Below are 14537 nucleotides of genomic sequence, written 5' to 3'. Positions count from 1 at the left end.
AAAGTTCAGACCAGCCATGTGTCATAGGTTACAGTTTTCGGTAGTGAGGAGGTCAAAGGTCAGAGCTGTGAAAATGTTTCTGTGAATGAGTCATGGAAGATAGAGAGCGCTTGGAAAAAAAGAGAAAAACAATCTCTAAATTTAGCACAGTGTTTCTTAAACTACGGGTCAGTTCAGGACACAAAATGGAGATGAAAAGAGCGCTAATATGGTAATTAGATGTTTCTTTTTTTTTTATTCAGTCTCCATCTTTGTCCCTCAGCCTCACTGTGGTGTTTCTGCACTGCTCTTCCCACAGATCACCTGTCAATCAAACAGTGTGGGCGGAGCTTGGATTTTCTGTTGATGCAGTTTGAGTTTCTCTTTTCTTTTGTCTGTTCAGTCATGGTGGCTATCACTGCTCATGCTAACTACCCAGTTCTTCTTCTGCTGTTTATTCCAAACGAACCGGAAACGTAAAACGCATCACTTCCTGTACGGCAGAGGATTTTTCCCAGGAAAGAGCGACCAGACACCGGCTGTTTAGAACAGACAGAGGAGAAGATTTCATCAACTGGCAAGCGGATAGAGAGGAGCAGAACCAACATTTATTGATATGAAAATGTCACAGATTTTTACTTTAAAGTTTCATCCTGTCCAACCTTCTGAGTCTTATCGGCCATCACTGAATTCACTCAGCTCGTGTCCAGAGCTGCACCGGTTTGATCCGCAACATCAAAACCATCGTGATAAAAAAGTGTCAGTCTGTTTATGCTGAAGCAATTTTTTTAATTTGGGTCATTTCCCAGCGAGGAAGAGAGAGAGAGAGAGAGAGAGAGATAGAGATGAGTCTGGAGGAAGAGAGAGATGAGAGGAAACACATGGGAGAACCTGAGACTGATGATGACTCCAGAGGGTGAGTCACTGTGTGTGTGTGTGTGTGTGTCTGTACGTGTGTGTGTGTGTGTTTCTGGGAGTTTGTGAGTGTGAATATGCGTCTGTGTAGTGTACATATGTGTGTGTGTGTGTGTTTCTCTGCATTTCAGTGTGTGTATGTATTTCTGTGCAAGTTTAAGTGTGTGTGTGTATGTGTGTGTGAATGTGAGTCTGTGTGTTTCTCTATGGATGTGTGTATCTGTGTGTGTGTTTCTCTGACTTTTTGAGTTTTTGAGTGTGTGTGTGTGTATCCGTGGATGTTTCTCTGTAAGTGCATGAGTGTGTGTCATTTTTCATGTGTGTATCTGTGTTTCTCTGTGAGTTTGTCTATGTTTGTGTGAGTACCTGTGTGCGTGTGTGTTTCGTGTGTGTGTGTGTGTGTGTGTGGCTGTGTATGAGAAAGATAGTTAGCAACACAGAGAAATATCTTTATGCATTTCTCTAAACAGCTTTATGCATTTTCCTGGTTGATTTACATAACTTCATCGCAGCAGATAACAGGATTGAGACGCCTGACTCTCTGATTTGTTCCAGAACAATCAAGAAGGAAAAAACAAACTCACCGTCACCTAGCTGCCTTTCCATGAGGAGCACGCTTTCAAAGGATGCTCCATACAACTTCAGCAAAGAACTGAATACCAATCAAAGGTTTGTGCAATTAATTATTCAATTAAATTATTATACAACACATGAATTTGATGCAATACGACTCAAAGAAGAGTGAGGTAGCGCATCCGAAAATTGGGAGAAGGAATAATGAATACTCACAGATCACCGGTTTGTTGGCATTGATTGGTGCCCTATCCTGGCATGATTACCATCACATAATTGTTTTATAATCCTTCATACAAGAATCCTTGATAGTCTGAGTGCTTTTAGGTTTTGGTTTAGTTTATTTGCACATCCAAATTATAAAAATCTGCCAAAAAAAGAGAGAGAAGAAATACAAACTGCAGGTGAGAAAAAAGTCCTGTTCATTCAGGACTGGTGTCATGATGTGAAACCAGATCTGAGACCAGTTTATTCTTTTACCAATACACAGGATCTGATGTGGCTGATGCAGCTAGGTGGAAAAGTAACTCGGATGTTAGAGGAAGAGTTGGTGGTTTGGAGCAGGTGTATCATTGGGGTTATCAATGAGAGTTATCAACGAACTGCTGCAGATATTGCTCGCTTTTTGTAAGAAGAGTTGATTGTGTTACTGTAAATATAATATAATCATTTAGATTTTTATAATTTTGGACTGACTGCCGACACACAGCCTACAAAAAGATTTCCATGTCCTACTTGTAATCACCACTAGGCGGTTTACATTAACGTTTTTTCCCAGTTGGCAGCTTTTATTTACGATAAATCCGATATGACATGGACACGGCATTAGGCCCATGACAGACCCCCCCCCCCCTTCCCACACACACACACACACACACACACACACGCACACAAACAAGCTCTCAACACTCTTCACCCCTAAACACACCTACACCATGCCTACACCACCCTAACATTGCTCCTACACCTAGTCCACATGTCTGATGCTAATGGACAGTTAAACCTAGTGGCTTGAAACAGCTCAGAAACCCTTTTTGTTTTACAGGAACCTGCAGCAGGAGAGATGGGAATCATCTGCACCCAGCTGTGTGTCTGCAAAGACCAACAGGTCAATGGATCCACCATATGACTTCAGTAAAGGAGATTCATGTCCTCAACTCGCTCAGTAAGAAACAGAACTACACTGAAAAAGCTTCATCACAAGGAATTTACACCTCATTCTTCCATTCACCCATAATGAATCTGAACTTGATTTTGTCTCAGTGGTTCCCAAACTTTTTAAAGTCCGGTACCCCCTCAAACATTCACCCTCCTGCTGTGTACCCCCACTACCTCCACAGACGGCCAACTCTCATATGATGTTACATTTTGCCATGTTTGTAAGCCTGCTACAAAAAGGAAGTATAACAAACATAAAGTAGGCCTGTATGAAGACATGACAGTGTTATTAACAATTTTGCTCTTTATTCAGCCTCGTAAAAAGCCCTCTCATATTTCAAACAAGTGACATGCACATCAGCTCAAGCACAATATGAATGACTTCTCACCGCAGACTAATGTGAAGGGTGTGCTTGACTTGAAGCACATAACTCGGGTTGAATGGGAGAGAGTTTCAGTCTCAAATCATTTTTCCACACACAGTCTGTGCCTGTACTCAGTTTTCATGCTATTGAGGGCCGAGAACCCACTCTCACATAACGTTATATATGTTGTTGCAAAGGGCATTAAAGTTTTAACAGCACGATTTGCCAGGGCAGGATACTCTGTGCGCAATGCAATCCAAAAGTCTGGTAGCGGCTTCTGGTTAAACTCCATTTTTACGGCCCCGTTCGTTGCTATTTCAATGAGGCTCTCCTGCTCAGACGCTGGCATGAAGAGGATCCAGAGAAGGGATTACGAATCCAGTTGTTTGTGTCGTCCGTTTTGGGGAAGTACCTGCGTAATTGCGCAGCCAGATCACTGAGGTGTGTTTTTATGTTGCATTTGACAGTCAGTAAGCCTGAGTTCCTTTGCACACAAAAACTCATGCAATGATGGGAAGACTTGTGTGTTGTCCTTGTTAACACAGTCAGACCAGAGCTCCAACTTTTTAATCATAGCCTCAATTTTGTCCTGCACATTGAATATGGTTGCTGAGAGGCCCTGTAATCTATATATTTCTCACTTGCGCCGTCTCAAATTCATTTCAATAAAACAACTCAGGATTCTCTCAGTCCTTTTCTCTGAGCTCATGTTATAATCAAACACTCAGGCCTAGGGGCTATCCAGCTTCACTCACCAATCCAGCTGCCTTGGACAGGCGGCGGTGCTTTCTTGTAGTTCATTCAGGCGAGAAAAAACATCACCCAAATAAGCCAATCGTGTTAGCCACTCATTGTCATGCAAGTACCCCGACAAGGGAAAAGGCTGGTCAGTAAAGAAAATTTTAAGTTCGTCTTTCAGCTCAAACAATCTTGTCAAAACTTTACCCCACGACAACCACCGCACTTCGGTATGGAGTAACAGCGTTAAGTGGTCGCTGCCCATTTCATTGCATAGTGCAGAAAATAGGCGAGAGTTCAGGGGCCTTGCTTTAACAAAGTTAACCATTTTCACTGTATTGTCCAAAACGTCCTTCAGTCTATCAGGCATTCCCTTGGCAGCAAGCGCCTCTCTGTGGATGCTGCAGTGCGCCCACCTGGCGTCGGGGGCAACTGCTTGCATGCGAGTGACCACTCCACTGTGTTTCCCCGTCATGGCTTTTGCACCATCTGTACAGATGCCAACACATTTTGCCCATGGAAGTCCATGTGATGTTATAAAGCTGTCTAGCAGTTCAAAGATGTCCTGTCCGGTTGCCCTGGTTTCCAGCGGTTTGCGGGATAGGATGTCTTCCTTAATTGACCCCTCGTGGATGTACCTGACATATAAATAACAAATGAAGTCGTCAGCACTCGCAAATAAGTATGTAACACTTTTAATGATGCACAGCAGCAGAAGGAAACGGACGCATTTCAGCCCTAGGCTTTCCTCAGCGTTTCTGAGACATTTGTGGGTGTGACCCCTATTAGACCACAGCTGGAACCTGCCGGTGATTAACATCCAGCTGATACAGATCATCAAAACAACATCATCAAAAACCAAATACTAGTAAGAAAAATAGTAGTAAGAAAATTTGAGTCATAAGAAGAAATATATCATATTCTGTTCTTGCAACAACCAGATAAGTGACCAATTGATTTACACACTAACAATAAAAAATGCATGTATGTACATATGTAAACTCATCATGTGCAGAACCTCCATAGAAATTAGCTGACATATACCAGGAGTTGAGCCAGCCCAGCTACGTCCGTAGATTCGTCCAGCTGTAACGCATAGAATTCACTGGCTTGTATGCTGTTTCAAAACGTCCTCTGCCATGTCACTGATGCGTCGTGACACATTGTTTGATGAAGGCATCGTCTGTAAAATTTGTTTGGCTTTTTGAGGCTTCCCGGGCCTTCGCCACTCTGTAGCTCACCATGTAAGACGCTTCTAGCCCCTTCTTATTAATGTTATCTGCTGCTGTTATACATGTCTTACTGGTTGAAAGTTGTCTCAGTTGGCGCTCAAAAAACTCAAATGTTTTTCAAATGAGCATGTTTAGTTTCTAAATGTCTTCGTAAGAGCGAAGGTTTCATAGAGTTGTGTGACAGTACTTTTGCACATATAACACACTGGGGTTTAGGAAAGTCCTTACTTCCAATATAAGTGAACCCCAAAGTAATGTAGTTCTCATCATATTTGCGCCTCTTTGATAATTTAGTGTTAATTCCCTATCTTCTCGGGGCTTTCCTGGGACAGAGGGCCGTAACTCATCTTGGGCTGCCTCAGATTCGGATTCATCACTGTCGGTGTTGACACTAGCTGCGCTAGCACCACCAGTAGCTAGGCTAGTACCGCTGATGCTAGCTCTGTCAGACACGGTACTTGAGGCCCTGGAGCAGCTGGCTTCGACAGCCGGGACTCGGCCTTCAGCTGTTGTACCGCTTCTACTGGCAGTTTCTGCTGCTCCCATGGGCATGGGACGAGGTCTTTTCAACCATTTATCCATTTTCGAGGAGTGGCAAGCTAGGCTACATATCGGGTACTAAAGGGCCTTATTTTTTTTGGCTTAGTATTAGTATATTGGCTAGTAATCGTTGCCTTCGTTAGTTAGGTTGGTTAGGTTTAGGCATAAGGAGTGAGATGGATCAGGGTCAGAGCCAATCAGAGGGTTAGTAGGGGGGTAGTAGGGAGTAGGGGCGGGTCTTCGCAGAATGCGGGTGGAAAAAAAAAACACGGCTAAAGATCATGCGACTGCTGACTGTTAATTACTGTGACTTAAGTGTTTTTAAGTGTGGGTTTATTTTTGACACAGAGAGGGTACTACAGATTTTTTTTGGCGTACCCCTGACGTAACTGCGAGTACCCCTGGGGGTACGCATACCCCACTTTGGGAATAGCCAGTCTAACTGATCCAACTGAATTCAACTTTAATCTTTGTCCACAGACACCAAGCGGAAAGTTCAGAGATTCCTGTTGTCCAGTCTGCCCAGACTCAAGACCTGACATCAATATTCAAGGTAGGGAGTCCCTTTTTATGCATTAGCTCCATTTTATTCTGCTGTAGTAAACACAAATGAGACGGCTTGCCCATCACAATTTCACAAGCTCTCCATCCAAATTATATTATTTGCACTTTATAATGACAGCATTTTCAAATTTTTTACATTCTAGCAGCCAGTGCCATCGCTAGAAAGATTTGTGGCTCAGAAATAAACATAAGTCTGTACAGTCATACTTTGTCATTGAACTTTTATTTATTACATCGTATCGTGGTTGTATTGAATCGTATTGTGAGATAAGCATATCGTCCCATCCCTATTATTATGCAGTTACACTCATTGTAAATGTATATGTATGCCAGCATCAGCTAAAGGCCTAAATGTAAAAAATATAACGTAAATCATGGAACCACCAAACCCTTGAACTCTTTTTTTCCCTTCATCACCCTGAAGACTCTTGATGAAACCATCATTGCTTTTGTGAGGACCGAACTGGAGAGATTCAAGAGTATCCTGAGTCCGGCTTTCCAAGGTCCAGCTGAAAGCCAAAGGCAGCATGAGGGACCAGTGGAACCGGACAGTGGGAACCGGGATGCCGGCGCCACAGAGGGAGTCCTGAGGGTCGCCCTGTACTTCCTGAGACAGATCAACCAGACGGTGCTCGCTGACTCACTGGAGAAGAGTAAGTGTGTGGTGGACAGTCGCTGAAATGAATGATTTACTAACCGGGTGAATGATTTATTCTGATAGTCAATTATTAAAACTTTATTACTATTACATGTATTGCATTTTTTTTTACATTTAAAAATTCAATAATTCAATGATTTTAAAATTTTATCTTGTATAACCTATAGGATTTCTATTCAATTATAGTCCATTGTGAGATATTGAAAAAAAGATGCCCTATTTTTATTATTATATAATATTATATAATATTATATAATAGAATTACCCTGTGATGAGACTTATTTGCTATAGAGTTGCCCTCAAAGTATTAGCTATCTAGAGTTAACACAGTGCTTATGTATTATTGCATATTATATTGTGTTCTGATTATAATGGTTATAATGCATTATTATGTGCTTTTGTTGTGCTTATGGAACTTTATAATTTACTATGAGCAACACTTGAAAATGTAACTGCTAAATTCTGAAGGCTGTTCATGATCTAAGCTGGCCCCAATGCAAGCGTTTTAGTTTCCTTGCTCACAAACACACATTATAGACCATGACTATATGTATACCTGTATGCGTGTTTTTGTATTCAAATAACTATGGTTGATAACCATGAACAAATCTGAGTTGTAATATTATACTGATGTAATTACTTCCTGCTTTATCAGGCCATTTAGGTGAGTTTGTTGTGTGTCAAAACAAACTGAAGTCCAGTCTAAGGAGGAGATCTGAGGGTGTGTTTGAAGGTATTGCCAAACAAGGAAACCCAACACTGCTCAATAAGATCTACACTGAGCTCTACATCGTGGAGGGAGGGGACGGGCAGATCAACACTGAACATGAGGTCAGACTGATTGAGGCAGCATCTAGAAGACTGGGAAGTCAAGAGAGATCCATCAAATGTGATGACATATTCGAACCACTGCCTGGCCAAGACTCGCCTATCAGAACTGTCCTAACAAAGGGCGTCGCAGGGATTGGAAAAACAGTTTCCATGCAGAAATTTGCACTGGACTGGGCCGAAGGGAAAACAAATCATCGCATCCAACTGATATTTTCAGTCCCATTCCGAGAGCTAAATTTGATGAAGGGCAAGATTTTAAGCTTGACTGAATTTCTCAATCACTTCTTCCTGGAGACAAAGGGAATTTTGGACTTCTCACGCTTCAGAGTTTTGTTCATCTTCGATGGTCTGGATGAATGTCGGCTTCCTCTGGACTTCAAGAACAACGAGATCCTGTGTGATGTTGCTGTGCCAAACTCAGTGGATGTGCTACTGACGAACCTGATAAAGGGAAAGCTCCTTCCCTCAGCGCAGGTCTGGATAACCTCCCGACCAGCGGCAGCCAATCACATCCCTCCAGACTGTGTGGACCGCGTCACTGAGATTCGTGGGTTCAACGACCCACAGAAGGAGGAGTATATCCGTAAAAGAATCTGTGATCAGGCCCTGGCCAGCAGGATCATTGAGCATGTGAAGTCGTCAAGGAGCCTCTTCATTATGTGCCACATCCCGGTCTTCAGCTGGATTTCCTCCACTGTTCTGGAGAAGATGTTGGTTCAGTCAGAAGGTGGAGAGATTCCCAAAACCCTGACCCAAATGTACTCCCACTTCCTGACCTTCAACGTTCTGGTAAAGCAGGAGAAGTACAACCGCGATCCAGAGAAAGGAGAGGCTGCAGAACCACAGATTAACATGGATGAGGAGGTGATCCTTAAACTCGGGAAGTTGGCCTATGAGCAGCTGGAAAAAGGCAATCTGATTTTCTACGAGGAAGACCTGAGAGAGTGTGGCATCGACATCAAAGAAGCATCTGTGTATTCAGGTGTGTGCACACAGATCTTCAAGGAGGAGTGTGGACCGTTTCAAGAGAAGGTGTTCTGCTTTGTGCACCTAAGCATCCAGGAGTTCCTCGCTGCTCTGTATGTGTTTCACACATTCAGCCACGCAAATGTCAATGTAATGGTTGGCCAGGCCGATGACAAAACCCTCCAGACCCCTGAACAGGCAACTGTCCAACAACCACTAACTGCCTTGTACAGAAATGCTGTAGACAAGGCCTTGGAGAGTGAAAACGGACACTTGGACCTCTTCCTGCGCTTCCTTCTCGGTCTCTCTCTGGAGTCCAATCAGACTCTTGTTTGTGGCCTTCTGAAACAAAGAGGGAACATCTCGCAGACCGCAACAGATGAAACAATCCTGTACATCAAAGAGAGGATTAGGAAGAACTCTTCCCCAGAGAGGTGCATCAATCTGTTCCACTGTCTGAATGAGCTCAATGACCACTCTCTAGTGGAGGAAATCCAAAGCTACCTGAACTCGGGAAACCTCACAGAGTTTCAGCTCTCACCTGCGCAGTGGTCAGCTCTGGTCTTTGTGTTGCTGACTTCAGAGGAAGATCTGGATGCGTTTGACCTGAGGAAGTACTCCAGATCAGATGAGGGTCTTCTTAGGCTAATGCCGGTGATTAAAACCTCCAAAACAGCTCAGTGAGTGCCCAGATTTTTAAAAACCTGTCGATATGAAGTTTATAGCATTACATCAAATGTAGGTTTAAAACTTCCAAAAGGATTAAACTGTTTTTGTCCAACAATCCTACAGGTTGAGTGGTTGTTATTTGACAGAGAGATGTTGTGAAGCTTTGGCCTCAGCTCTAAGCTCAGCTGGCTCACAGCTCAAAGAGCTGGACCTGAGTGACAACGACCTGCAAGACACTGGAATCAAGATACTGTCTACTGGAATAGCAAGTCCCCACTGCAAACTAGAGATGCTCAAGTTAGTAATTCAATATTGCTTTGTCTGCAGCCCACAAGAAACTGAGAATCAGAATCACAGAATTTAAACATGTGCATTTACTAAGAACTTGTCCAAGTGGTGCAAAACAACAACAACACTACCTCTATTGTTACTACTAAAACTAGTAATTATTATTATTATTATTACTATTAGCAGTAGTAGTAGTAGTAATAGTAGTAGTGGTAGCGGCCGTAGTCGTACTAATATTTGTGTTTTTATGGGGTGCATCTGTACATTCATTGCTACAAAGATATTGATTTGGCTGTGAGTGACATTTGCTGTGGTTGCAGGTTGTCTTTCTGTGGCGTCACAGAGGCAGGATGTACTTCTCTAGCTGCTGCTCTTCAGTCAAACCCATCTGATCTGAGAGAGCTGGACCTGACGTACAACCACCCAGGAGCCTCCGGAGTGAAGCTGCTCTCTGCTCTGCTCGATGAGCCACTCTTGAAACTCAAGAAACTCAGGTAAAGCAGATAACAATGAGAAACAAGCATTTGATTTAAGGGACACTTTGGCATTTTGAGTTTTATTTATTTCCTTCACCAGGCAATTTCTTATGTGGCAACTCTAAATGTCAGGATATAGGGGGTTTGCAGTTACGTCACAAATCTCCTAGCAACCATGTCTGGCGCCATCATGTGGAGGTCCGGTGGAGAATTGGCTGTGCACAAAATAGCTAAAAATATAACAACCAGGCAAAATAGAGAGCTAGCTGATTCAGCTTGTTATGGTGTGGCTGTAGATCCATTCAGTAATGTTCTAAGTAAAAGTGAATAGTTTGATAAGTTCAAGTTCAATAAGTTCAAGTTCAATTAATTTATATAGCACACTTAAAAAACACTTGTTAAGGTGCCGAACAAATCTTAACAGGGCAGATCAAACAGAAGGTAGATTAGTTTCAAAATGTGTTTAGACAAACTGTCTTGTCTTCAGCCCTAGTCTCTCCTTGAGAAGAGTCAGCTCAGTTAACCTGAACAAACTGTTAGCTAGCTAACTAGCAACATGATCGCACACAACTACGTGAAATGAACACAAACTCTAAAATGGCGATTTACGTGCTGTGGACACATAGAATGGGAAAATAACGTTTCTCCACAACTGAATTACGTTCCTCCGCTACCAATTGAACTACGTCCCAATGGTTGGTTAACGGTTACGTTTAGGCAAGTAAAACAACTTTGGTTAAGTTTAAACGAGTAAAACAAGTTGGGTTAAGGTTATGGTTAGGCAACTAAGACAACTTGGTTAAGGTTAGGGAAATGGTTTGGGCATGGTTAAATAAGAAAAACGTTTGTTAAAAATTTAAATGTGACCTACGGTTGAAATGTCCTTTGAAAACGCTGGGAATTGAACCCCGGTCGCCAGCATCGAAGACAAACGTATCCACCACCCCGACCACAACGCCCTGACTGGCCACTGTGCTACTTCAATGTGACACTACTTCCTGTTTATAGTCGTGTCTCTTTCACGTAACCTTTTCGTGCTGGGAAAACGTAAATTTAACACTTTACGTTCCACCAACACGTAATTTGCTGTTAACAAGTCGTGTTCATTTCACATTTTTCTGAGATCAGTCTGCAGCAGGCTCATTTAGCAAAGACACTGATGTAGCTGCTACTATACGTTAGCTAGTGTGCAAATCAGATGTGTTAACAAGACAGTGATAGTTAGCTAACCAGATACCATGATTTGCTAACTAACAAGCTCATCTAAACGCAAAATTTATCACGATTTATCAGTTGCAAAATTATCAATTCCCAGTCAAATACAGCACAGAAATGAACAGTGTCTACTGAATTCTCTTGAGGCAGCTAAGTCATAAGTTAAAGTTTTTTAGAAATGAAATCAGCTGCTCTTAGGGGCAGTGCCCACCAACCGACCTGTTAGCGCTTGAAGCGCTGGTGCTGAGCGCTCTGGCTGCATCAGGTGAGCGCCGGAGCGGGGAGCTGAGAGACGTCTCCTGGTGTTGTTGCTATGCTAAACGTTAGCCTAGCTAACAATCGCTACAAAACGGCAGGATGCCAGCTCTTGGTCCCGCCCCTGCTTCATCCTCATTGGTTGGTAGAACTCTGAAGTGACATTGACGAGCGGTGCGCTTCAGAAAAGTTTAACTGTTTCAACTCCAGAACAGGTCCAGCGCTCACGGCGCTCAGCGCTAAAAAGAGGTGAGGTACCTGTTTTGGGTCGTAGGCGCTGAAAGCGCAGCTTTTCCATAGGAAATAATGAAAGAACAGCGCCAGCGCTTTTTTCACAGTTCTTTGGTGGACACGGGGCTTTAGTGTTGCCCAAGAACAGTCGACCTGCAGCTAATTAGTGTTACGTCCCCTGAAAGCCATCTATTCTTTAAAAAAAGTTATTTGTCATGAGCATTTAAAATTTGGGTATTCTTCCCAAATTTCTTTGTTCTTCTTTGACTTGTAGATGGAAAACAGGCTTTTTAGATATTTCTGACCACATGACACATAAACACACTGTTTTACAAACATTACAAATTTTAATAAATGTTTTACAGCTAAAGATCACATGTATAGCCCATGTTTAGCTGTCACATGCTGTCAATTCTTGTTTCAAAAGAGCTATAAATTTGGGAGAAAAAAACAATCCAATGAATCACTATGTAAACAAGGCTGCAGTGAGGCAACAGTTTAAACAGAGCAGGCTGCAACTAGGCTACTTTTCTTACTTTTCTCATTACTTTTTATGTGTGTGATTCTTATCATTTCTCTACAGTGTGGACCATGATGGAGAGTGCTGGTTAAAATCTGGTTTGAAGAAATGTAAGTGTGTAACAAGTGTGCATTATTGAACTAAAATTAAATAAATCTATCCTAACGAAGAACTGAATTGCTTACTTTTAGGGCACGAAACCTTACACCAACGATCAGTGTAGCCAAATTTCCCTTCTTTCTTTAGAAGCTAGTGTTTTTTAGATTTTCAAAATCATACAAAGAAAGTGGAGTATGATCAATTTTATCCCCCTTCCACCAAGCAGTTGTCATTTGACAGAGCCATTTTGACAGTTTCCATGGAGACGGACTCTGATGCTCCATCCAGACTGATTCTCAAAGCAGTATGTAGGCTTAGATTCAGGCTTCTGAATTTGAAATTATGAAAATAGTATTAATCCTAATAAAATATTTCACACATTGATTTCTACATATTATTTCCTAGATTTAGTTATCAAATGTCCTGGCTGTCTTTTTAATTTTGATCACAACAGCTTGTTCAACAGTCTATCATTTTAAATCTGTTTGATTTTTTATCCCTCTGGCAATTATGAAAATAAAATTAAACATTGTAAGGGTGCATTTCTTTTATTTCGGCCTATTTGTGTATTTATAATCATGTGCTCTTGTTCATGCAATTATTTTGCCTACAATCAAAGATAGGCTAATGACCCATAATTATGTTGATTTTTAAGCAAAGTGGTCTTTCTATAAGCTGCTGGTAATAAGCCGTCATGAGGCAATTATCGATCATTGTTCATATGATTGCAGGGGCAGGGATTTCTCCCATACAGACTATGTAATTTTAATTTCAAAAGTTTGGAAAAGGCTAAATCTTGGCCGTTGTTGTTTATGACAATCATGTGGACTGACAGACAGGCAATATAGCACAGCAACAAACCAAAATACACTCTGTCTACAATATAATATATTATTTAATGATGATAATACTTTGCATGTTCCTCCTGTCATCAGACGCCTGTGAGCTCACACTGGACCCAAACACAGCATGCAGGTACCTTCTGTTATCTGATGGGAACCAGAAGATGACTCGAGGGAGGGCGGTGCAGCCGTACCCGGACCATCCGGAGAGGATGAAGAGCTGGGGCCAGATGCTGTGCGGGGAGGGGCTGACCGGCCGCCGCTACTGGGAGGTGGAGTGGACCGGGACGTCCGCCGGAGTCGGCGTGTGCTACAGAGGAATCTGCCAGAAAGGGGAGGGCAACGACTGTGTGATGGGATACAACGACCAGTCCTGGAGTCTCCGTGTTTATGACGGCTGCTACAATGCCTGGCACAACAGAAACGGTGCCACCATAAGTCCTCCGTTCCCAGTTTCTAAGAGAGTGGGGGTGTATCTGGACTGGCCAGCAGGCACGCTGTCCTTCTACAGTGTGTCCTCCAACACACTGAGTCACCTGTACACTTTCCACGCAGCCTTCAGCGAGCCGCTCTACCCGGGGTTCAGGCTGTGGCACGACGACATGTCACTGTCCTTGTGCAAGGTGGAGTAGTTTCTTATTCACTGAGGAAATACAGCAGAAGCCTGTCAAGGAGCATTTGAGCCAAGTATGAAATTTTGTTTTGTTTATTTTCTTTTGCCAAAAGTGTCATTGTATGTATGTTATCTCTTAATATCTTATATTTATTTTATAAAATATCTTGAATTCTCTTGGCAATCAAACAGTATGACAAATAATCTTATTCATTGCCACACTTTAAGATAAGTCAAGCTTTTGTTCCTATATACAGTGTAATTCCTCTCTTCATCCTGTAGTTGTTGGACCCACAGACAGTCTTGTCTCCAGTCAGCTGTCAGTTGAAGCTCTGCTGCCTCTCGCTGCAACAACGAGTCCAAACTGTTTGTCAGAATATCTCCAGAAAGCCGTTTGTGTCTCCACAGAGTCGAGAGGAAACAGACTCAGTTCCTCCGTTAATCAGGAAATCACAGAACTATTTTTCTCTGCCGCAGCACAGACGCTGTGGAGTGAAAGGCGGTTCCTGGTGGAGTGATCTAGTTCTGGACGGTCAGGTCAGATTGTAAACAGTGGAGAGAAGAGTGACGGTTGGTTGCACCATTTCCACTCAGTGGATCGTCTTCTACTGAACTACCTGAGTGCCTCAAAGGCATTGCAACCACAAACGGCACAATGGGCATGTCTGTAGCTCAGGTTGCTAGCGTGCATTTACCACTGCGTTACTCCTGTTTTGTTTCCAAGTTATCCACATGGAAATATCGGCAAGCCTTTTGCCGATTTTACCAACATTTAGATTTATCCTAACAATAATAAATAATAATCCATTT

At 42.5% G+C, this 14537-nt stretch overlaps 1 protein-coding gene across 1 annotated transcript; it reads left to right on the top strand.

Moving 5' to 3' along the window:
* Positions 1-534: 534 nt before the first annotated feature.
* Positions 535-13826, top strand: LOC139907859 (protein NLRC3-like). Its single transcript, XM_078286230.1, has 11 exons — positions 535-776; positions 807-895; positions 1450-1563; positions 2513-2632; positions 5981-6053; positions 6489-6717; positions 7378-9199; positions 9312-9485; positions 9797-9970; positions 12237-12283; positions 13208-13826. The coding sequence occupies exons 2-11, from the start codon at positions 825-827 to the stop codon at positions 13744-13746; spliced, it is 3363 nt and encodes a 1120-aa protein (XP_078142356.1). The 5' UTR covers positions 535-776; positions 807-824; the 3' UTR covers positions 13747-13826.
* The last annotated feature ends 711 nt before the right edge of the window (positions 13827-14537 follow it).

The sequence above is a fragment of the Centroberyx gerrardi genome, chromosome 10, assembly GCF_048128805.1.
Source record: "Centroberyx gerrardi isolate f3 chromosome 10, fCenGer3.hap1.cur.20231027, whole genome shotgun sequence".
In the NCBI taxonomy this organism is placed as follows: Eukaryota; Metazoa; Chordata; class Actinopteri; order Beryciformes; family Berycidae; genus Centroberyx; species Centroberyx gerrardi.
Note: the sequence above shows the minus strand (reverse complement) of the source record. Positions and strands in the feature narration are given on the sequence as shown.

Bases quoted from the DNA above. Each gene is read 5' to 3' on its own strand.
- LOC139907859 (XM_078286230.1), top strand. From the start codon at position 825: ATGAGTCTGGAGGAAGAGAGAGATGAGAGGAAACACATGGGAGAACCT. The intron at 9,486-9,796 runs GTTAGTAATTCA...CTGTGGTTGCAG, and splicing joins TGCAAACTAGAGATGCTCAA to GTTGTCTTTCTGTGGCGTCA. The intron at 9,971-12,236 runs GTAAAGCAGATA...ATTTCTCTACAG, and splicing joins TTGAAACTCAAGAAACTCAG to TGTGGACCATGATGGAGAGT.